Consider the following 23,740-nt stretch of genomic DNA (forward strand, 5'->3'; position numbering starts at 1 on the left):
GTGGTCCCAGTTCTCCCCTGGAGATTGCGGCGACCCCCCCGGGACTGGCACACCGCTGAATAGTGCCCTTTCTTGCCGCAACTTTTACAGATGGCCAAGTGGGCCGGGCAGCGCTGCCGGGGGTGTTTCGACTGCCCGCATAGGTAGCAGCGGGGCCCACCCGGGTGGTCTGGTGCTCAGGCCGCGCAGGCTTGCGGGGGGATGGGGGGTACCGGGCGGTCAGTAGCGGCGGGGGTCCACGGAGCCCAAGGGGTTGCCGTGCGGTCGGGGGTGTAAGCGCGGGCATTCTGCAATGCTACATCGAGGGAGGCCGCAAGGGCCCGTGCCTCCGTGAGCCCCAGTGAGTCTCTTTCCAGCAGTCGCTGCCGAATTTGGGATGAGGTCATACCTGCTACGAAAGCATCCCGGATGAGGAGTTCCGTATGTTCGTTAGCCGTCACCGGTGGGCAGTTGCAGTTCCTTCCCAGTATTAGCAGCGCGCTGTAGAACCCGTCCAGCGATTCCCCGGGGACTCGCATCTCATCGCGAGTTGGTGGCGTACGTAGACCTGATTGACGGGCCGAATCTCAGCATGGTGAGCGCAGTCGGGAAATCCTCCGCGTCTTCTATTAAGGTGTAGATTTCCGGGCTCACCCTGGAATGCAGGACCTGCATTTTCTGGTCTTCTGTAGGTCTGCCGGGGGGCGTTCGGAGGTATCCCTCAAAACACGCTAGCCAGTGTTTAAAAGTGGCCGCTGAGTTTACCGCGTGGGGGCTGATTCGCAGACACTCCGGGACGATCAGGAGCTCCATACTCTTTTAAAGAGTGCAAAATCAATTGTAGCACAATCAATCACTCACGAGGCGAGATAAGATGAAGTCAATCGATGGCTTTATTACGCAGACTTGTTCCCCAGCAGCTCGGTTACAGAATGCGGCTGCTGGGAAACCCAGGTTCTTATACTCCGCCTTACTGAGTGGAGCCAGTAGGCGGCAGATCCAATGAGAACCCAGTGTCTGTCCACCAATAGCCTCTCGGCATCACTGGGTACCGTAATACCCCTAATACATACACCACAGTTGCCACAAACCTTGGGGCAGGCATCGATTTCACTGTTGCTAAAAAAAGATAAGGATCCGACGGAGCGTGGTCGTATAGGCCCATATCACTTCTGAATGTGGATGCAAAAGTATTGGCAAAGGTACTGGCGGGTAGGCTGGAGGAGTGCCTCCCAAGGGTGATAGGCGAGGATCAGACGGGATTCGTGAGAGGGAGGCAGCTTTCTTCGAACATTAGGAGGGTTTTGAATGTCGTTATGGCACCGGCAGAGGGGAACGAAACAGAGGTGGTTGTGACATTGGACGCCAAGAAGGCGTTTGACCGGGTAGAATGTGGGTACTTGATGGCAGTTCAGGAGCGGTTTGGGATTGGACCAAGATTTGTGAACTGGGTAAAGCTACTATATAAGGAGCCGAGGGAGAGTGTCCGCACAAACAACATCAGCTCGAGGTATTTTTCTCTCCACCTTGGGACGAGGCAGAGATGTCCTATGGATCTCCTGCTGTTTGCACTTGCGATTGAGCCGTTGGCCATCGCATTAAGAAGTTCGGGAGCATGGAAAGGAATAGTGCGGGGGGAGGTGGGGGGGGTGGGGGGGGGTGGGGAGGGGAGGGGATAGAGCATAGGGTGTCCTTATAGACCGACGACTTGCTGTTATATGTGTCGGAACAGAGTGTGTCGATAGGGGGAATATTGGAGCTACTGCGGGTATTTGGGTCTTTCTCAGGGTACAAGCTGAACCTAGACAAGAATGAGTATTTTGTGGTGTCTCGGCCGGGGGTGGGAGCAGAGTGGGAGGGCTGCCATTCCGTAGGTCAGGGACTCACTTTAGGTATCTGGGGGTGCAGGTTGCCCGGGAGTGGGGGAGGCTTCGCAGGTACAACATCTCTAGTTTGGTGGTGAGAGTGAAAGCCGATCTGGCAAGGTGGGATGGTCTCCCTCTGTCACTGGCGGGTCGGGTACAGGCGGTTAAAATGAATATGTTGCCGCGATTTCTGTTTATTTTTCAATGCTTACCGATTTTCCTGCCAAAGGCTTTTTTCAGGGAGATTGAGGGAAGGATTACCTCGTTCATATGGGGAGGGAAGGTGGCCAGGGTGAGAAAGGTGCTGCTACAGAGGGGAAGGCAGGCTGGGGGTTTGGGTCTTCTGAACCTGATGTACTACAACTGGGCGGCGAATGTGGAGAAGGTGCGGAGCTGGGTCAGAGTGGTTGATTCCCAGTGGGTCAGAATGGAGGAGAGTTTGTGCAGGGGGTCGGGACTGAAAGCGCTAGCAACAGCGCCGCTCACAGAATGAGCGGCGTCACTAAGTCTTCAGTCACTGGGAAATATGGAGAACTTGACTGAAATCTCCATTAATCCACATAGCATTAACATTTTTTAAAAATGACCTTTAAAAACATATTTTTATTCGGGACAAGACCAATAGTCACTTCAGCCAGTGCAGGATAATTAAGGAAAGCCAGCAAAGACTCATTCAGGGGAAATCACATCTAATTAACTGAAGAGTTTTTTGAGGAGGCAACAGAGAAGGTTGATAAGGGCATCACTGTTGACATGGTGTATATAGATTTTCAAAAGGCATCTGTGCCACACACAGACTTCTGAGCAAAAGTTTAACTCATGGAATAAAAGGGGAAGAAGGCATTTGGTAAGAACTTGGCTAAGTGACAGGAAACAAAGTAGTGATAAATAGTTGGCTCTCAGATTGAAGGTTTGTAGTGGAATTCCCCAGGGGTCAGTGTTGGAACCTTGCTCTTCCTGATATACATTAATGACCTAGACTGTGGTGTTCAGGGCATTATTTCAAAATCTGCAGATGACACGAAGATTGGAAACATTGGGCGCGATTCAACGGTTGTGTTGTGCTCTCGCTTGAGCAGAACAAGGCCAGAGAATGCCATGAGAGGCTTGCAGCGAGCCCCCCAACAGGCTCTGCGCTTCCCGGGATTCTCTGAAGTCCTGGGAGATGTCAGATTCAGAACCCCACCCCAAATGGGCGGGTCCGAATGACGCAAGCAGAAGTAGGTCGTAAACACGGTTATGAGCTACCTGTGTGGGATCCATGGCCTCCCTCGATTTTGTGGCTTCCCCAGGGAGGCTGCAGCTGGGCATCGATCAGTGCTGGTCCACATAAATGTAGAACAGGTGGAGGGTCTCCCACGCCACCTGACACCCCACGGTGGTCAGGGTAAGTGAAGGGTGGCTCCCGGCTCTACCCCCTGGAACGCGGGCACATTGGCACTGCCCAGCTGGCACCTTGGCACTGCCACCGTGGCACTGCTAAGGTGCATGGATGACACTGACAAGCCAGCAGGAGCATTGCCTGGGTGTCAGGGTGGCAGTGCAAGGCTGCTTGAGTGCCAGGGTGACATTGCCAAGGGCCAGGGGCCATGCCCATGAAATGAGGGTGGGGTGGGGGAGTGCAGGGCAGGTAAGTAGGGGCCTCTGGGAGGTTGGGTGGGTGATGGATGGGAGTCCTAGAAGGGAGCGGGTGCTGTAAGGGAGCTTGGGGGGTGGGGGGGGGGGGGGGCGCTGAAGGGAGGTGCCCCAGGGACTCCATAGCGGGATGTCCTCACTTGGGGAGAATAGGGCAGCCGGCGCCGAGGCGGGATTCGAGCCTCCCCCCCGGGGATTCTCTGACCCAGCGGGGAGTCGGAGAACCCCGGCCAAGTTATTGAAGATAGCAGGGCATGTTGAGAGAGCAGAGAATAAACTACATCTTAGGCTTTATTAATAATACCAGAGTAAGGTCATATTGATCTTATATAAAACATTAGTTAGGCCACTGTTAGGTAATTTGGACATTCTGAATTCTCTTCTGGAGAACAAGTCCAGTTCTTCTGGCCACCATACTTGAGGAAAAATGTGGAGGCAATGGAGAGAGTGCAGAGGAGGTTTACAAGAATGATTCCAGGGATAAGGAACTGTGGCTATGAGGATAGCTTGGAGAGGTTGGACTGTTTTCCTTGGAGAAATGAAGGCTGAGAGCAGATTTGATAGAGGTATTCAGGAATATGGATAAATAGTGAGAAGCTGTTGCCACTCAAGAGAGCATCAAGAATTAGAGAGCACAGAGCCAAATAATTTGCCAAAGAAGTAAAAGTGATGTGAGGATTCTTTTTCAACCAGAGGGTGGTTGGAGTCTGAAATGAACTACCTGAGAGGGTGGTGGAGGCAGGTTTGATCGAGGTATTCCAAAGGGAATTGGATTGCTGTCAGAAAAGAATGTGACAGGTTAGGAGGATTTAGCAGGGGAATGAGACGAGATAGAATGCTCTTTCAGAGAGCCAGTGGAGACTTGGTGGGCTGAATGCCCACCTTCTGCACTGTAAAGATTGTGATATGATGTAATATTTATTATATGTTGATCTATAATATGTGAAATTTAACAATTATAGACTGAATATTACTATGCTGATTTATTGCTGTTCTGTTTTTGCCGAAGTGCCATTAATTTTCAAGCGTTAAAACAGGGACATTGGGACTGTGCTATGGACAGAAACTTTATTGAATGGATCAAACATGAAGTTTCGGGAAAAATGATGATGGCGCAAAACGCTTCTAAAAAACAGCAAAGTGTGGGAAGATTTGGACAGTAAACCTGCCGCTTCTCTGGGTAAAAACATGCCCGTTTTCAGTCAGAACCTGCCATTTTCCCAATATTAGTTCTCTGATTGCTTGATACTCATTCCAGGTAATTCAGATGGTGCAAAACTTCAATGGGGCATAATAAAATTTACCTCAGCTTTTAAGGAGAGCACTGTTAGCCAAGGCTTCAGCTCTGGATTGCTATTCTTTAAAATGCCAAGAACACTTAAATTAATGCAAGCAGTGGACAGGATCAGGCATAACTGCATCACGTAGGGCAGCACGGTAGCATTGTGGTTAGCACAATTGCTTCACAGCTCCAGGGTCCCAGGTTCGATTCCCGGCTTGGGTCTCTGTGCGGAGTCTGCACGTTCTCCCCGTGTGTGCGTGGGTTTCCTCCGGGTGCTCCGGTTTCCTCCCACAATCCAAAGATGTGCAGGTTAGGTGGATTGGCCATGACCCTTAGTGTCCAAAATTGCCTTTAGTGTTGGGTGGGGTTACTGGGTTATGGGGATAGGGTGGAGGTGAGGTCTTGGGTAGGGTGCTCTTTCAAACAGCCGGTGCAGACTCGATGGGCCGAATGGCCTCCTTCTGCACTGTAAAGTCTATGTTTCTATGATACGTGTGCAGCTGAATTTGTAAAAAAATCATTTACTGGTTAGGTCAGCATTTATTGCCCAACCCTAGTTGCCCTTCAGAAAGTGGCGGTGAAATGCCTTCTTGAACTGCTGCAGTCCTTGAGATGTAGGTACATCCACCATGCTATTAGGGAGGGAGCTGAATAAAGTTTGACATTAACGGTTACAGTTCACACATAAGTAGTGGTCATAAGTAATGGTTACTTGGGCAAAACTGTACATCAAACAAGTCATTATTTCTTTCAGAAGAGGCTCAAACAGAAATTTAAGAACAAACATGGGTCGGGATTCTCCTGTACCCGGGGGGCGGGAACCGCTCCGGCGTCGGGCCACCCCAAAGGTGTGGAATCCTCCCCACCTTCAGGGGTTAGGTCGGCGCCGGAGTGGTTTGCGCCCCGCCGGCCGGTGTGGAAGGCCTTTGGCGCCGCGCCAGCTGGAGCCGAAGGGACTCCACTGGCCGGTGCGGGTCCGTGCATGCGCTGGAGCGTCAGTGGCTGCTGACATCATCCCCGCGCATGCGCAGGGGGGGGTTCACCTTCGCGAAGACCATCACGGAGGCTTACACGGCCGGCGCGGAGGAATCGAGTGCCCCCACGGCACAGGCCCCCCCGAGGACCCCGGAGCCCTCCTGCGCCGCCAGGTCCCGCTGGTAAGGGACCTACTCCAATTTACGCCGGTGGGACCTGCATAGAACGGGCGGGACTTCGGCCCATTGCGGGCTGGAGACTCGCCGGGGGGGGGGGGGGCGCCGACCGGCGCGATTCCCGCCCCTGCCAAATCTCCGGCGCTGGAGAATTCGGCAGCCGGTGGGGGAGGGATTCACGCCGCCCCCTGGCGATTCTCCGATCTGGCAGGGGGGGTCGGAGAATCCCGCCCCAGATGTCCCTCAATAGCTCACTGAGTACACTGGCATGGTGTACACCCTTTACAGTGAAACAGCCAGGCAGTACTTATTGTACAGGCTCACATGTGAGGAATAGATATTTTGGGTCAGCTCTTAAGGGGCTATGGGCATTTGTCAAGCTATTCTCCAGCAGACGTCACTACCTTTAAGAAAAGAAGAAAATGGGTGCAGGATAGGGAACAGTTTCTTTCTGACATTGGTTATATAAGGATGGATAGAAAATTATTAAATTTACGCTTCAGAAGATGATAAGCACAAAGTTAAATCTGAGCAATCTCAAAAATCTGCACAAATACTATGCATAGTGGATTTTATTATCGACATTCAGAATATATAGAAACAATGCATTATCACACTGGTTTCAAGCCAAATAGCAATGGCATTAAAAATAATTGAGGTTGTAATAAGATTTACCAACGTTAAACTAACAGTTTTATACATACCCAACGCAGTGCTTGCAAAAGAAGTGCCTTAAGTCGATCATTTCCATAGATCAAATCATTCTTCAACTTTTCATAATCAAGAGATGGTAATAAAGGTACATCTTTAGATTTCCTAAAGATTGAAACATTTATTCGCAGCAACATTATTAAAAGTTTTGTGTTTAATATACAACAGCCAATTTAAACCTCACAAGTGGAATATTTTAGCATTTTGCCCATTGGAGAACAAAAAATAGTAATTGATAATTTAACCAATTTAATTTCAACCAATCAAATTTCCAATTGTCTAAGCACAAATAAATCAATACAGCTCAATCCTGCCAGTAACGAACAACCAGCAATCAGTAAGCTGCATAAAATTAAGTAATCGCATCAGTCATTTTTTTTAAAGCTACCGTTCAATAACTATTAATCACAACATTGATCAATCTAGTTGCTAAAATAATTTCATTAAACATTTTTCATTTAGCATCCTTTTTCATCATTCAAGTGAGAATATACAACCAGGTTTAACATTAATAAGATCTGAACATATGAATTAGGAGGCAATTTGGCCCCTCAAGCTGCTATGCTAATGGATAAGAAAACGGCTGATGTGACTGTGGCCTCAATTCCACTTTCCTCCTACTCCGTATCCCTTGACTCCCTTGTTAGTCAATAATCTATCTAACTCTGTCTTAAAGTGTCTCCACCACTCTCCGAGGAAGAAAATTCCAGTCTCACAACCCTCAGAGAAAATATTTCTCCTTACCTCCATACTAAATGAGAGACCTCTCATCTGTAACCTCTCGTCGTAATGTTTCCCGCAAGGGGAAACATCTATTTAGCATCCACCCTGTCAAGACCCCTCAGAATCTTACATCTTTCAATAAGATAACCTCTCATTTTTCTAAACGCCAGTGGGTACAGGCCCAACTTGTCCAACCTTTCCTCATATAATTTCAAGTTCTTCTTCGTTTAAAAAGTAAATTTCCTAATTTGAAATACAACAACTCCCCCCCCCCCATTCATCACAATAACCATGCCGTCAGATTCTGGTTATTGACCGTGGAAGAGAATATTCCTTGAAAATAATTTCACCAACAACTGCAGCAAGGACAATGGGAAGCGATAGGTAGAAAAATACATTTTATAATCACAAAAATGAAAAGGTAATTTGGAAAAGAGAAGTTAAAGGTAAAGAAAATACTTGTACATTGAGCAAATATTGCAAACCACAATGGAGCACAGAAAACAAACATGACAAGTAACTGACAATGAGGTTTTGGGTGAGAAGAATAAACTTTTGTGTTAAGTAGCCTTTATAAGGTTATAAGGTAGCTAAATTACATAATAGATATTACACTTGCACATTTACAACTTTATTTTCAGGAGGTAGGAAAGTGCTTTAATTGAGCCAACAATTTCCTGCTTCAGTAAATATGCTGTATTACATCAAGGCTCTAAGAGGAGTCATATGGACTTGGAACTTAAACTCGGTTTCTCTCTCCACAGCTGAGCTTTTCCAGCATTTTCTGTTTTTATTGCTGTGTCACACCTATGGACAAGCCTTGGACACATCTATGCTGCAGATGGCAAGGCTATAAATGTCAAAAACTGCATTCCATATCTGGTCTACAGGGAAAGAACACCACTGGAGATGGATTAGTATAAGCAAATATTCAAACTTGAAGCTTTCAAAGCATTTAAATCACTTACGTGGTAGGAACTATGGATGCCCTCAGCATAGATGATGCCTGTTTTAAAATAAATATAGAGAACAATTTTTAAATTGACTGTTTTAATTATAATTTGGTCAAGCAATACATGCAGCATCTAAGCATTTGCAAGACAAAAAACAGCAGATTCACAATGGTAACACCATTGCAGATTATGGTATTTTCTGCTTTTGGTTAGTCGGAGCTCAATGTTGCTTGTAAATATTACATGCACTGCAAAATATGATAAGCAAGGTAAGGCATAACCAGAGCTTCATGCTAACATCACCCCATACACTGTAAGTAGCCCAGGGACTTAAAGGTTCAATTTGAAACCACTTGTTATAAAACGTATGACAAATTCATGTTGAGCAATTGCAACAGAAGATTAACAGGAAATGTCCTTGAATTTATAAGCTTGCTCAGGAGATGCAACAGATATATAACTGCACCAGAATGGGTTTTCAATTAACTAATGTTTCCTTCTTTACATAGGCGGGGAATGAAATTTAGCCCCTAAACATTATAGCCAGGATTTTGGCTATAATGCAGCGAAAAAAAGGCACCAGCATTTGCACTGGCCCACAGATGTCCTGACAGGCTCATTATTATTTCTACTGCAAAATTCAGGCCACAGTATGATTTGATATTCTAACTTTTTATAAGTTTTTTTAACAACAGAATCAATTCTAATAATTAATTTTCAATATAATTTATTGTAACAAAATCTATACAACAAGTATACAGTAGAAGCTGCTTTAGTGATCAGTGTGTGAAATAAGTTTGAGGATATCATGTTTAAATTGTGTTTTACAAAAATCTTTTGTGTTAAACCCATGTTGGCTTGATTGGTTATAGTGAACGTGGCAGAGAGCATAAGTGCAAGGAGGATATGTTGAACTTATATAAGACATTAGTTAGATCTCAGCTGGAGTAGTGTGTATAGTTCGGGAAGTATGCGAATGCACTGGAGAAAGTGCAGAAGAGGTTTACAAGACTAGTTCCAGGGATGAGAGGCCTCAGTTATGAAGATAGATTGAAGTGGTTGGGTCTATTCTCCTTGGAGAGGAGAAAGCTAAGAGGAGATTTTCGGAGAGGTGTCCAATATCATGAGGGGGCTGGACAGAGTAGAGAGGGAGAAATTATTCCCGCTCGCAAAAGGATCGAGAACAAGAGGGCTCAGAATTAAAGTTATTTGTGAAAGAAGCAAATGCAATGTGGAAAAATACTTTTTTACACAGCAAGTTGTTAGTGTCTGGAGCGGACTGCCTGGAAGCGTAGTGGAGCAATTGAGACATTCATGATGTTTATTTGATTAGAAACAAAGTTCAGTGGTACGGGAAAAAGACAGGAGAATGGCACTTGGTCATAATGTTTATTTAGAGAGCCGATGTGGGCATGATGGGCCGAATGGCTTCCTTCTGTGTTGTAACAATTCTGTAAACAGTTTTGTGTTAGAATCTATGTTGATTTGAATTTTTTAAGTTGCTTCCTACTCCACTGCAAATTTCTGGTTTTGGAGTGCCAATGAACAGCTTTGCTGAATAGGTGAGGACCATTGTTTCATATTCACTGTTATAGTGCCTCTGCATGATGCAATATTAGATGTTAATACAATAAAAAGTTATTCTGTTCAAAATCTCAACCCAAAACCAGAACTGTGAAAACTGCTCAGCTGTTTAAAGTGCCAATGAGCTTTGAATACAGTTCCAATTATGCATGCTGCTTTTATGGAATAAAAAAAGAATGGAACAATATAATAACCTTCAAATTCTTTTTATTTTAGTGACATTTAAGTAAGGCAGCAGGGATAAGACAATGATTTGCAGTTCAATGGACATCTGTTTGAAGAGTGTGAATGTTGAGCAATATTGTTCAGTAATACAATGAAATACATAGTATATTGGCTTCATGGGATAGTGCCCTTCAGCTACATTGTTCAGTTGGCCATATCACCATTTGAGTTAGTGAGCGCTAATGATCATTAAGACCAGATTCTACTGTATTTTGGATAAATATATCAATACATCTTTTAAAAAGATGTTATGTAACTATTTCCATATTAGAAATCAATATGTTCTTTAAATGACAAGAAAAATGTATCACTGATGGAATTAAAGGAAAGGATAGGACAGTAACAGGCATTCTGAAGTCTAGAAAGAATATTAGAAACTCACAGATCCTTCACTGTTACTCTTAAAGTAAACATCCTTTTTTTGGACAGGTAACCAGACAATAAAATAGAAAACATTCACAGAAGTTAGAAAATTTCCAAAAATTAATGCAAAATTCTATTAATATAAAGCAATTAAAACATGTAGATTTTTGCCTTTTTCCCTCCACTATACAAAATGTCTTATTAAAACGAAAAGCAATGAGGTGAACATGTCCTGTTGCAGACAAAAGGTTGAAGTCTAAAAGTAAACACAAAAATAGATTTTCTGTAAAAATGGTCTTAAATTAACAAGTTATACGGTCTCTAAAAAAATAAGCCATTTATATGTTATATATCATCAGGATAATTATAGCAAGAAAAGAGAATTGATAGAAAGCTGTCAGTAATAGAAAACAAATAATTATTATATAACTATAATTCTTAAACTTCAGCCACAATTTAGTGGCAGCACTAGCCGTGAGCGCAAATCCAGTAAAGGCCGCTAAATCTCGCAAGAGGCCCAAAACAGGATTTACGCACGTGAGATTTCAGTTCAAGGTCTTCCCCGCTCCCCTTCAATGACACAATCAGGTTCACGCCCAGAAAAGGCACAAGCCTGATTAGCATACATTAGAATAGATTTTAACATATTGAGCACGCATAATGCCGTAACTCCATCCCCACCACATCTTCTCACCCAGCCTGCGTGATGTCACACCGGCGTAAATCACTGCGGGTTTTCAAAACTGAATGTGGAGCAAAGGTAAGTATAGTGCTGAGGGACATGTCCCCTGGCACTGCCAACCTGGCTCTCTGGGGAGCCCCATTGATGGGGTTCCCCTAATATGTGAGGGGGGGCATGCCCCTTAGTCTATGGTGGGGTGGGAGTGATGCCTGCATGGGGAGGGGTGTGTGGCAATGCCTATGAGGGGAGGTGCATTCCAATGCCTATAGGGGGGGGGGCAGGGCATTGCCTGTGAAGTAGGGGCAGGTTGCCCGTGAGGGGGGATGCCAATGGGGGGTGGCACGCCTGATGCCTATGGGGGAAGGGTTTCCCGATGTTTGTGGGGAGGATCCTCCATGTCCGTGGGGAGTTTAATTTTACCGCTGATCAGAGCACCATTTAAAGAAGGTGCCTCAATCTCTGTGAAGCCGGCTCTATCAGGCCCATTGTGCCAGAGTGTTGCCGCAAACCACATCCCCAGATTCTTTGTGCACTGAGTGCCAGAAAATCTGGATTGAAATCTCGGCAGTGCAGCTGGATAGTTACATGCCGGTTTTCAGTCTGAAACTGACACCCTGACAAATTTTGGGAAGATTCTACCCTTCATGTTAGAAAGTTTAATATTAACATCCGTGAGGTAGAAAGCGCAATTTCAAAAACAGTAAATAGTGGTAACACTATCCGAAAAATTAGGGGTACTTTTGTTGCTTTATTTGAACAAGTAGATCAAAATATAGGCATGCATGATTGAACATAGTCCTATTGAATGAAGCCATGAATGTTCAGCATGACTCTAAACCGTGTTATTTTATGCATGAAATAATTCAAGAATTTTGCCATAAAACTGAAAATATATCCTTCATTATGATTTTCTATTGCTCAGATCAATGAAGGAAGAAAAGATGAGTTCAGATAATGGACTACCATAGTTAGCCATTACTGTAAACTGTTAAGATATTAAGCTTAAAGATAAAAATATTACATCAGAAAATTGCCCCCAAATCAACATTATAAACTGTCAAAAGACTATCAAATACAAGCATTTTCAAGTGTTACTAGATAACTGCACTATGAAAAAATTGTCAACTGTGTTCCGTTCAACTGAGAACTGAGCTTTGAAATTAAAATATAAGTTTAGATTTAAGTTGATCACTACATAAATAATTTATATAAAATACAAATATTTATATAAGCAAATTGTTACAATCAGAAGAAGCGAGGTGGAATGGCTCCCCTCTATTCCCATTCCTGGCTGAATAATACGTGACGGGGATGAGGTGAGCCTTCGCCCACCCCCACCTCTGGTAGTAAAGTTGATGCACTCCATGCCGATCCACCCCACAGCTCTATCATGCTGTGGACGGCTAAATGAGGCCAAGTGGGAGTTCCGCCCCTCACAATCCTATTGGCCGGAAGCTCTATCAGTCCTGCCAGCACCAAGGATATGTCAGTGGCAGCTGCCAGGACTGTAGGGGAAGGCCTATGGGTCTCTGGAGCCGTTAAGTCCGGGTTTTGGACAGGAAGTGGGGGAGGGGGGGTTGAAGGATGTGGGTTTAAGGCTGTGGGAAGATAGGAAGGAAGTGGTGTTCAATTTAAGGGGGGAAACCCCAGGATTGGCAAAGGGCAGCCTCTGAACAGAAAAAGCCCCCAATTCCTTCACTCCCTTAGAAGGACCTTTGAAACACAATCGGCTTGCCTGCTCCTGACTGATTGCTCACACCCAAACATTTTATGGTGTGGGCAAAGTACAATGAGGGTTAATTGGTTTGATACCAAGCCTAATTAACCCTCAATTACTTATTTGAATATAGTACGAAGTCTTACAATACCAGGTTAAAGTCCAACAGGTTTGTTTCGATGTCACTAGCTTTCAGAGCGCTGCTCCTTCCTCAGGTGAATGATTCACCTGAGGAAGGAGCAGCGCTCTGAAAGCTAGTGACATCGAAACAAACCTGTTGGACTTTAACCTGGTGTTGGAAGACTTCGTACTATATTCAAATAAGTAATTGAGGGTTAATTAGGCTTGGTATCAAACCAATTAACCCTCATTGTACTTTGCCCACACCTTAAAATGTTTGAATGATCCACCTGAGGAAGGAGCAGCGCTCTGAAAGCTAGTGACATCGAAACAAACCTGTTGGACTTTAACCTGGTGTTGGAAGACTTCGTACTGTGCTCACCCCAGTCCAACGCCGGCATCTCCACATCATTATTTGAATATGGTGGACAGGCTGCCGATTCTGACACCACATTCTAGGGGTGAGCTCAGGGGGTGGATGGGAAGGTGGAGAGGTGGGCATCTGCCATGTTTAAAAAACATATTTTCTTGAAGTTTTTCCATTTTAACAAATAATCCAACAAAATCACAGGAATGGTACAGCACAGCAAAAATGGCTCAACATATATAGATACAGAGGAGGACAGAAGTGCTGCAACCCAATGGAAGTGCCAACTACAACAATGAGGGCACAACGAGGGCACTCAGGAAGCGACCATATAAGATCACTTGGAGGAGGGTGCCTATCTCCCCCCTCTAGTCTTCGCTCAAATCTAAGAAGGGCTCCAAGAATGCATTTCCACAGCATACAGATTCTCAGTCCAACAAATTGAGCAAGGATTAACTGACCACACCATGTGCATGCCCCTCCTCCAACAATTCAGAGACGCCAACTACAAAGAAGAATCACAAGGAAACCAGCCCTCTCAAGGATACATGATCTGTACAGGCTTTTGTAGGAGCCCACTGGGATTTATCTAAACCTACCACTCACCACCCTGCTGTGGCCTACTCATCTCTATAAACGAGGTGAGGGATGTCTAAAATCCACTTGCTCTTCATAAATGCAAGGATTACAACACATTAAAAAAGGGGCAAGACTGTACACAAACCACATGTCGAATTACAAACTCAATGTGGTTTTTGCCAAAACAGGATAACAGGCGACCCTTGCCTTCATGCACACCCTTGTCAGGAAAAAAGACAACAACAATAATTTAATAGCATAATCATAAGGGGAAAAAAATCCAGGATTATTGATTAACTGCAGGATAATAACACCAAAGGAAAGGCCAAAGCCATGAAAGGGTCATAGAGCAACCCTCAGAATTCTTCCAAAGTTCCACTGAAACAGTGCCTTTACCTCCGCCATGCCGTCACCTCAACACCATGGCAGCAAGGAACCTAGGCCGCAGCAGGAGGGGATGATTCAACACATCTAGCCGCCACCAACCCCCTCGACATTGAGGACAGGACACCATAAGACCAGTGGTTGGGGTCTCTGAACTACCCCAGGTCTTGAAGATTGGATACAATGAGCTTCGTCAAACCTCAAATGCCCAGCCTTTAAAACAAGATTGTGACAACATGGCAGCTTACACACAAAATTGGTTGTGAATTCGCCTCCCACTCCTTGCAAGAGACCAGGCACATGAACACTCCTTGTCTGGCCCCGAGTCTAAACGGTATACCATGTAACAGGGTTTCCAAGGACCAAAGGCGAGCCTTCACCAGGGAAATTGCTCTATCAAATAACAGGATTCTCTTCTCCACCTCCACGATTCTCTCAAAGACAATTCGCAGTTCATCAAAGTGAGCGTTAAAACCTGCACCACGGAGCCGAGCCCATAATCCAGAACACCATTCACAATGGCATCCTGATGTCAACAACATTGCCAAATCCTAGACCTGCTCATCAGCAAACCCCTCACTGCAAGCAAGGCCCCATCCCAGCCGCCTCCCATCACCTCAATCAAACAAAGACTTTGATTTAACTCCACTCCTCATTGCTAAAATCGAGCCGGAATCTACCAGGGATGTAGTACAAGACATATATCGCAAATGTAAGTAATTATGGGATGTGCATGAGGATACAATAAAGGATTAAAAGTTGAATAGAGCAATTCTTCGCAAAAACGCGGCCGCTCATACACTAACATCACGTGAGCCCTCCCACCTGCCATATTTTGTGCCACCTGCCCAAATCATACCCGGAGGAGGCACATAAAATACAGCCCTATGTTTGACCGCAACAGGTTTTTTCAAATAATGTGTTGTCAAATTCAGTGAGCATTTAATTCTTTACGTGCTGTCACTTTAAAAGACACAGATATGTTTCTTTGAGTTTCTTTAAAAAGGAAAAGAGAATATTTTTTATTGTATTTCCCAGTCTAAATAAACTGGTGCAACATTCATGCACATACACACACAGGTTCACACATTAAAAATGTCACTTAACCCATCTTCCCACTTTGTAATTTATTATTTAAAGTCCAATAAACATTAAATTATACGGTTCTCAATGATTGGTGGCTTGGGTGGATCCAGGCTGAGCTCAGTGGTCCTTCCCGTTTTGACACAGAGGTAGTTTAAAGATGTAGATGGGTAATTTATCAGTTCTTCTGGTGACAGCAGCTGCAGAGTTAAGTTCTTTAAAATTTTCTGCCTGTGGCATCTGAATCATCAAAAACAGCACACAACTTATAAAAATGATGGTGGAGGGACAAAATTGGACAAAAGAGCTGAATGCAGAGGTGAGGTGAGAGTGACTGTCCTTGACATCAAGGCAATATTTGACCGAGTATGGCATCAAGGAGCCCAAGCAAAACCGGAATCAATGGGTATCAGGGGGAAAACCACCTGCTGGTTGGAGTCATACTTGGCACAAAGGAAGATGGTTGTGGTGGTTGGAGGTCAATCACCTCAGCTCCAGGACATTACTGCTGGAGTTCCTGAAGGTAGTGTCCCAGGTCCGAACATCTTGAGCTGCTTCATCAATGACGTACCTTCCATCATAAGGTTGGAAGTGGGAATGATCTCAGATGATTGCAAAATGTTCAGCACCATTCGCGACTCATCAGATAATGAAGCAGTCCATGTCCAAATGCGGAAAGACCTGGACAATATCCAGGCTTGAGCTGACAAGTGGCAAGTTACATTTACACCACATAAGGGCCAAGCAATGATCATCTAATAATAATAATAATAATAATAATAATAATAATAATCATTTATTGTCACAAGTACGCTTCAATGAAGTTACTGTGAAAAGGCACTAGTCGCCACATTCCGGCACCTGTTCTGGGAGCCGGTACGGGAATTAAACCCGCGCTGCTGGCATTGTTCTGCATTACAAGCCAGCTGTTTAGCCCACTGTGCTAAACCAGCCTCCTACAAGAGAGGATCCAACCATCGCCCCATGACATTCAAGGACATTACAATCAACAACCTTGAGGTTACCATTGATCAGAAACTGAGCTGGACTGCTAATACTGTGGCTATCAGAGCAAGTCAAAGGCTAGGAATCCCACTGCGAGAAACTCACCTCTTGACCCCGCCAAAGCCTGTCCACCATCTACAAGGCACAAGTCAGGAGTGTAATGGAACACTCTCCATTTGCGTGAATGAGTGCAGCTCCAACAACACTCAAGGAGCTCAACACTATGCAGGACAAAGCAGCCCGCTTGATTACTCCCCCTTCCACAAACATTCAATCCTTCCATCACCGATGAAGAGCCATGTCTATCATCTACAAGAGGTACTGTAGGAACTCGCCAAGGTTCCTTAGGCAGCACCTTCCAAACCGATGACAACTACCATCTAGAAGGACAAAAGCAGCAGATACCTGGAAGCCCCGCCACCTGGAAGGTCCCCTTCAAGTCACTCACCACTCCAACTTGGAAATATATTGCTGTTCCTTCACTGTCGTTGGGTCAAAAGCCTAGAACTCCCTCCCCAATACCATTGTGGGAGTACCTACACCTCAGGCACTGCAGCGCTTCAAGAAGGCAACTCACCCTCACCACCACTTTCTGAAGGGCAACTAGGGCTGGGCAATAAATGCTTGATCAACCAGCCACATACACATACAGAGGGTGGGATGAACAAAAGGATCTTCTGTTCTGTTGGATTAAAGACTGGCTGGTTCTCCCTAGTTTTTAAGAGTAAGAAAGGTTTGTTAACTGAAGTAACTATTGGTTCCAATTTTCCCTGTTTCCATTTGATCCATAATAAGAGAAATTTAACAATTATATATTGAATGTTACAATGCTGATTTATTGCTGTTCTGTTTTTGCTGATATTCCGTTAATTTTCAACTGTTAAAACAGGGACATTGGGACTGGGACAATTTTCTTCATAAATTTGTTTTTCTACTCTTTTGTGATATAGAACCATCCAATTAACTTTGCACCTTGAGAAATTCCTGAAATCACACTATGTAAGTAGATGTTAAGAACCCCTATCCATGTATATAAATATTTCATTCACCCAGAATGAGAAATATTATCAAAGAAAAGCAGGTTCCAACTGTTACTGCTTTCCTGAGAGGGTTCTTTATGTATTTGTAAGAAAATGGGATATTGGGCCTTCACATCCATGGAGTGGCAGTCAGAGTCCGATTGCCAGTCTGCTCCTAGTTTTTTACCCTGAATTGCAGCTGCAACTTTCTCACCCGATCTTCCAAGGCAGGTTGGGTGAGAAAGGTACAGAGCAGAGGGTTCCCGATGCATTGTGTCGAGGGCAACTGAGTCAAGGGTATGGTAACATGCCACCTTTCTCACTGCATTAGCAGTAATAAAGCAAGTAGCTTTAAAGGTCCAGCTACTATGAGAAGCCAGTTACAAGGCAGATGTACAAAGTAAAAGGATTGAGGGGTGGGGGTTGGGAAGGGTTGCAGTATAGTCGGGGGTGGGGGGCGGGGGGGGGGGGGGAGTTGGAAGGGCTGGACCATAGCTACCCTGAAGGGTAGAAGTGATTTTAGTTCTTTTAACATTTGCTCGGGATCTATTATTGTAAGATGATCAGAACAATCCAAAATTTGCAATTTAAATCAGAGTTTTGGGTGGTTCCCATTAGAAGCCAATTGTTCAATGGAAGATTGATCTTCCCGGGTAATGGCTGTGCAATCCTCACATGAGGACTTCCAGGGTGGGGGCAGAAAACCTTTTGGGTACCCTTAAGTACGATGCCCGGTGCTCGGATGTTATGGCCCATTACATTCTTAACCGTTTAATTCATATTTACTTTGCGCCTTGTCTAGATCACTCACATAACTGAATGAGTTGGAATGTAGCCTTACATGTTCAATATTTGGTAATGCAGGGAGCCTGTCGAACCAAACCAAAGATTTCCTTAGTCTATATAATTAAGGTATGTGTTGCAAACTCCAGGAATTTTGGGGCTGTATTTCCATGTTCATGAAACAATGCAGAAATCACGGGTAAAATGAAAAAATTGCCTCAATGAAATCAACTTCACTTCATCTAACTATACAGCAGACTGCCTCGTATCTCTTTCAGAAGTAGCAGATCATCTGATCGGACATGTTCCTACCGCAAAAAATAAGATATTAAGTAACTTATTTTGCTTTTTATTCATTCTTGGGAGTATAGGCATTGCTCACAAGTGGTGATGGGTCCGTTTTAACAGTTGCATTGCAGAGACTAGTGGCTTGCTAGACAATTTCGGACGGCAGTTAAGAGTCAACCACATAACGACATGATCAAATAAGGAAATCAGTAAACCAGTTGTATTTTTACAACAATCCGACAGATTCTTGATCATTTTGACTGGTATCAGCTTTTTATTTCAATATTTTCTTTTAAATTGAATCAACTTTTCATGGTGGAACATGACCATATTGTATGGTTTGTTAGTCCAGGCCACTGGATTACTAATCCAGTATACTCCAGTGTTCCAAAGGTGTTATATGTTTATTTATAATAACAAGTAGATTGTAGTAAACTGTAATAACACCAAAGACTTGAGCACAAAATTTGGGTTTACACTTCAGTGCAGTACTGAGAGAATGCTACAAACTGAAGGCACCTCATGCCATCTGCTTTCTCAGATGGAAGATTTCATTCCACTGTATGAATAGTAACAGGGAATTTCTCCCAGCATCCTCCCAGTGGCCATTGTTCATCCATCAAACAAAAACAGATTATCTAGTAATTTATACAAAGTGATCTTTGTGGAACTTTACTGTGTGTAACCAGGCTGCCAAATTTTCCTGCACTGCAACAGTGACAACTTTAAAAGTTCTTCATTGACCGTGAACTGCTGAAATGTTCTGAAACATGATGTAAATGCAACCTTTTCTTTCTATTTTGGATCCGCAACCCAGAGATCTTGTTCAAATTCCACCATGGCAAATGGAGAGATTTAATTTTAAAAATCTGGCGATTTGAGAGTACATGCTGCTCACAGACAGTACCTTCGTGGGAAATTGAAGTAATCTAGTTATTTTTTAAAAAGTATAATAAATTGATGAAACTCTCAGATTTAGTTCACCGGATTCATAAACAAATCCAATACTTACAGTTCCTGGTCTTGTGAAGTCAATGCTTTGGGCCACGTTTTGTCTCATTTGGTTGCTAAACAGTCGCACACAGACACTCTGCAGATATTCTGGTGTGATCTAGTAAAAGCAAATAGATCATTAAGTGAAATTTAAATGATAGATTTTTATTATTGTCTTAAGAGCGTTTTTTTTACCTTCTTTCTGTGTCTTTCTGCAGATCACACAATGTCCAAGCTATGGGAGCTGGTATGGCCTGCCCTTAGATCTCATTAGTCAATTGCTGGAAGCTATACAACAGGGCAGCACGGTAGCATTGTGAATAGCACAATTGCTTCACAGCTCCAGGGTCCCAGGTTCGATTCCGGCTTGGGTCACTGTCTGTGCGGAGTCTGCACATCCTCCCCGTCTGTGCGTGGGTTTCCTCTGGGTGCTCCGGTTTCCTCCCACAGTCCAAAGATGCGCAGGGTAGGTGGATTGGCCATGATAAATTGACCTTAGTGTCCAAAATTGCCCTTCGTGTTGGGTGGGGTTACTGGGTTATGGGGATAGGGTGGAGGTGTTGACCTTGGGTAGGGTGCTCTTTCCAAGAGCCGTTGCAGACTCGATGGGCCGAATGGCCTCCTTCTGCACTGTAAATTCTATGAAACATCAGCTAAGGTTAATTCACCACTAATATTGCTTTTTGTTGCAGAGACTAATTTCTCCTTTACTGATCTGCATGAAATCAGAATTTCAGTATCCTCAAAGGAAGCTTATTGATACTTGTTAGCAACCTGTTAGGTCATTAAAGTAGTCAACTGAGATCTCATTTTCAGTCAACATTTGTGTATTATTTAACAATCTTAGCATATAAAACAACTACTAAAATTTTTTTTAGAGTGTCCATTTTTTTTTCCAATTAAGGGGCAATTTAGCATGGCCAATCTACTTCCACTGCACATCTTTTGTTTTGTGGGGGTGACGCCCACGCAGACACGGGGAGGATGTGCAAACTCCCCATGGACAGTGACCCAGGGCCGGGATCGAACCTTGGACCTTGGCACTGTGAGGCAGCAGTGCTAACCATTGCGTCACCGTGCCGTCCAGCGTACATAGCAAATTGAAGAAAATGTTTTGCCCATTACTGTAATGCGATTCATACATTCTCTGGTTAGCATATCTTAATAGTGGCAAATCTCTGGCAAAAGAATCTAAACTTCTGAGACACTCCAGACCTAATTTTAGAGGTGATGCTACATATGGGGCGGAATTCTCCGCAATCGGCGCGATGTCCGCCGACCGGCGCCCAAAACGGCGCGAATCAGTCCGGCATCGCGCCGCCCCAAAGGTGCGGAATCATCCGCATCTTGAGCGGCCGAGCCCTAACTTAGAGGGGCTAGGCACGCGCCGGACTGATTTCCGCCCCGCCAGCTGGCGGGAAAGGCCTTTGGTGCCCCGCCAGCTGGCGCGAAACTGACTTTGCCGGGCGGCGCATGCGCGGGAGCGTCAGCGGCCGCTCACGGCATCCCCGCGCATGCGCAGTGGAGGGGGTCTCTTCCGCCTCCGCCATGGTGGAGATCGTGGCGAAGGCGGAAGGAAAAGAGTGCCCCCACGGCACAGTCCCGCCCGCGGATCGGTGGGCCCCGATCGCGGGCCAGTCCACCGTGGGGGCACCCCCCGGGGCCAGATCGCCCGGCGCCCCCCCCAGGACCCCGGAGCCCGCCGCCATGTCCCGCCAGTAAGAGAGATGGTTTAATCCACGCCGGCGGGACAGGCATTCCAGCAGCGGGACTTCGGCCCATCCGGGCCGGAGAACCCCCGGGTGGGGGGGGCGCGCGCCAACCGGCGCGGCACGATTCCCGCCCCCGCCAAATATCCGGTGCCGGGGAATTCGGCAACCGGCGGGGGCGGGATTTACGCCAGCCCCACCAGCTGGGGGTCAGAGAACCCCCGGCGGGGGGGTCGGAGAATCCCGCCCATGTTAATGTATAATGCAGTCGTAATCTGACCACATGCTTCAAGATTTGAGGTTATAATTAAACAATATTAAAAATGCAAATGGTGCCAAAAAGGTCTGATCAACCACACCCACATGTTCTGGGCATGCCCCAAGGCTTGTCAAGTACTGGACAACCTTCTTTGAGGCCATGTCCAGGGTTGTGGGAGTGAGGGTCGAGCCATGCCCAAAGTAGCGGTCTTCGGGGTATCAGATCAACCAGAATACTTCATGGGGAGGAGAGCCAACGCACTAGCCTTTGCCTCCCTAATCGCCCACCGGATAATCCTGCTTGCCTGCCGATCGGCAGCACCATCCAAGGCTGCAGACTGATTGCCCGATCTGGCGGAATTTCTCAGGCCGGAGAAAATAAAATTCGCCATCTGTGGGTCGGACGAAGACTTCCACAGGACGTGGAAGTTGTTCACCAACTTGTTTCAAGACCTGTTTGTGGCCAGAAACTAGTAAAGGGGGGATGGGGGAGGAGGGAGGGAGAATCACAGGAAAGCCATGGGACAGAGAGCAAAAGGAAAGGAGGGGAGGGAAACAAAGGCAGCAAAAGGAATGTAAGGGACAAGCATGAGGGACAAAGCCACAAGAGATCAGTCCAAGGGCAAGCTAAGGCCAAACTAAATTCTAAATTAATGCCTGTAAATCCATGCTTTGGCCTCGGGTTGAAAATTCTGCCCATTATGTCAATTTTCTATGGGGCTGCCAGTTCCTTTCACGTTTGTATTCAAGCCAATGGGAGTTGCTGACAGCACTATGTGTCGGCAACCTTCTATCAAGTATTCTGAAGTGTTCCTTCTGGAGTTAGTGCTCATGAGGTAGTCTTTTCTTTCACCAACTTCATCCAGCAATCTCCACTGCTGTATCAATGATACCTTCTACCCATTTTCCTACAGTAATATAGGCATTAATTAGCTTTCCTTTATAATCTGTTTCTTGACAAGCTGCATTTCAGACTTTTATATGACTGCCGCATTGCTCAAAATGACTGATTTTCCATCAGTTCCATATGAGCTCCCAGAGGCAGCATCTGGAGCATCTCCCCACTGTAATCAATGGGAAATCTTATGAACTGCTTAGAACTTTCACTTTAATACGATTGGTTTTGTTATTAAAAACCTTTGAAAACGTTATACATTGTTGAATGAGATATAATCTGGTTTTCAATTATTTACAATCCTCAGAATTACTGTTTATCACCTTAATGACTCTGAGAAGCTAATTTTATATTTGTGGAATGTCAAATTTCTTCACATCGACAAAGAATTTTTTATTTTTAAAAAATATTTCTTATTCTCCTCCTTTTTCTCATTTTCTCCCAAATTTACACCCGGCAATAAACAATAATCAGTAACGAATGTAATGTCAATCCCCATATCAATAACAACGATCCCATCCTCCCACCAAACCCCAGACATTGGCCCGCATGTTAACATAAACAAATGACAAAAAGGAATCAGGAATCACCCATAGTCACCATTAACACATACAGTCCCCCTCCCCCAACCCTCCCAGCCCCCAACCCCCCTAATGTTCGATGTGATCCAATTCTCGAAAGTGCATAATGAATAACGCCCATGAATTGTAGAACCCCTCCATCCTTCCCCTCAGTTCAAATTTGACCTTTTAAAGCGTTAAGAATTCCAGCAGGTCCCCCCACCACGCAAGGGCACGGGGTGGAGAGTTTGATCTCCACCCTAACAGGATCCGCCTTCGGGCGATTAACGAGGCAAAGGCTACCACACCTGCCTCCGCGCCCGTTTCCAACCCCGGCTGGTCCGACACCCCGAATATGGCCTCCGAGGGCTCGGGTCCAGTTCCACGTGCACCACTTTAGAGATTACCCTAAACACCTCCTTCCAGTAATCCTCTGGCTTTGGACAGGAACAAAACATATGAACGTGGTTTGCGCCGCACCCCCCCCCCGTAACGTTCACACATATCTTCTACCCCCTCAATGGGCTGGCTCATCCTCGCCCTTGTAAGGTGTGCTCTATACACCACCTTCCGTTGTATCAGCCCCAACCTCGCACACGAGGTGGAGGCGTTTACCCTCCGGACCACCTCACACCAGAACCCCTCCTCCATATCCTCTCCCAACTCTTCCTCCCACTTTGCCTTGATCCCTTCTAGCGGCGTCGACAAATAATTTTAAAACTAGTTTGTTTATTGTTATTTTAGCTTCAAAATCCAATTTAATCATTTATTTTGCTATCAGAAAATTAAGAGCTATTATCAAGTGCTTTTAACTTCTTAGTTTGCCA

The 23,740-nt window shown here is 45.2% G+C and overlaps 1 protein-coding gene across 5 annotated transcripts in view; it reads right to left on the reverse strand.

Annotated features, from left to right (window-relative positions):
* armc9 (armadillo repeat containing 9) overlaps positions 1-23,740 on the reverse strand; it is a 211,316-nt gene that overhangs the window by 86,251 nt on the left and 101,325 nt on the right. For 4 of the 5 annotated variants that reach the window (XM_072474273.1, XM_072474271.1, XM_072474272.1 and 1 more), the window contains exons 9-12: positions 19,511-19,609; positions 10,491-10,523; positions 8,315-8,352; positions 6,617-6,728 (exon numbers count right to left, since the gene is read on the reverse strand). In XM_072474273.1, the coding sequence (XP_072330374.1) occupies positions 6,617-6,728; positions 8,315-8,352; positions 10,491-10,523; positions 19,511-19,609 (282 nt within the window). The remainder of the gene's footprint in view (positions 1-6,616; positions 6,729-8,314; positions 8,353-10,490; positions 10,524-19,510; positions 19,610-23,740) is intronic. The other variant, XM_072474270.1, reaches the window with a different exon arrangement.

Source organism: Scyliorhinus torazame, chromosome 14, assembly GCF_047496885.1.
Source record: "Scyliorhinus torazame isolate Kashiwa2021f chromosome 14, sScyTor2.1, whole genome shotgun sequence".
Lineage (NCBI taxonomy): Eukaryota > Metazoa > Chordata > Chondrichthyes > Carcharhiniformes > Scyliorhinidae > Scyliorhinus > Scyliorhinus torazame.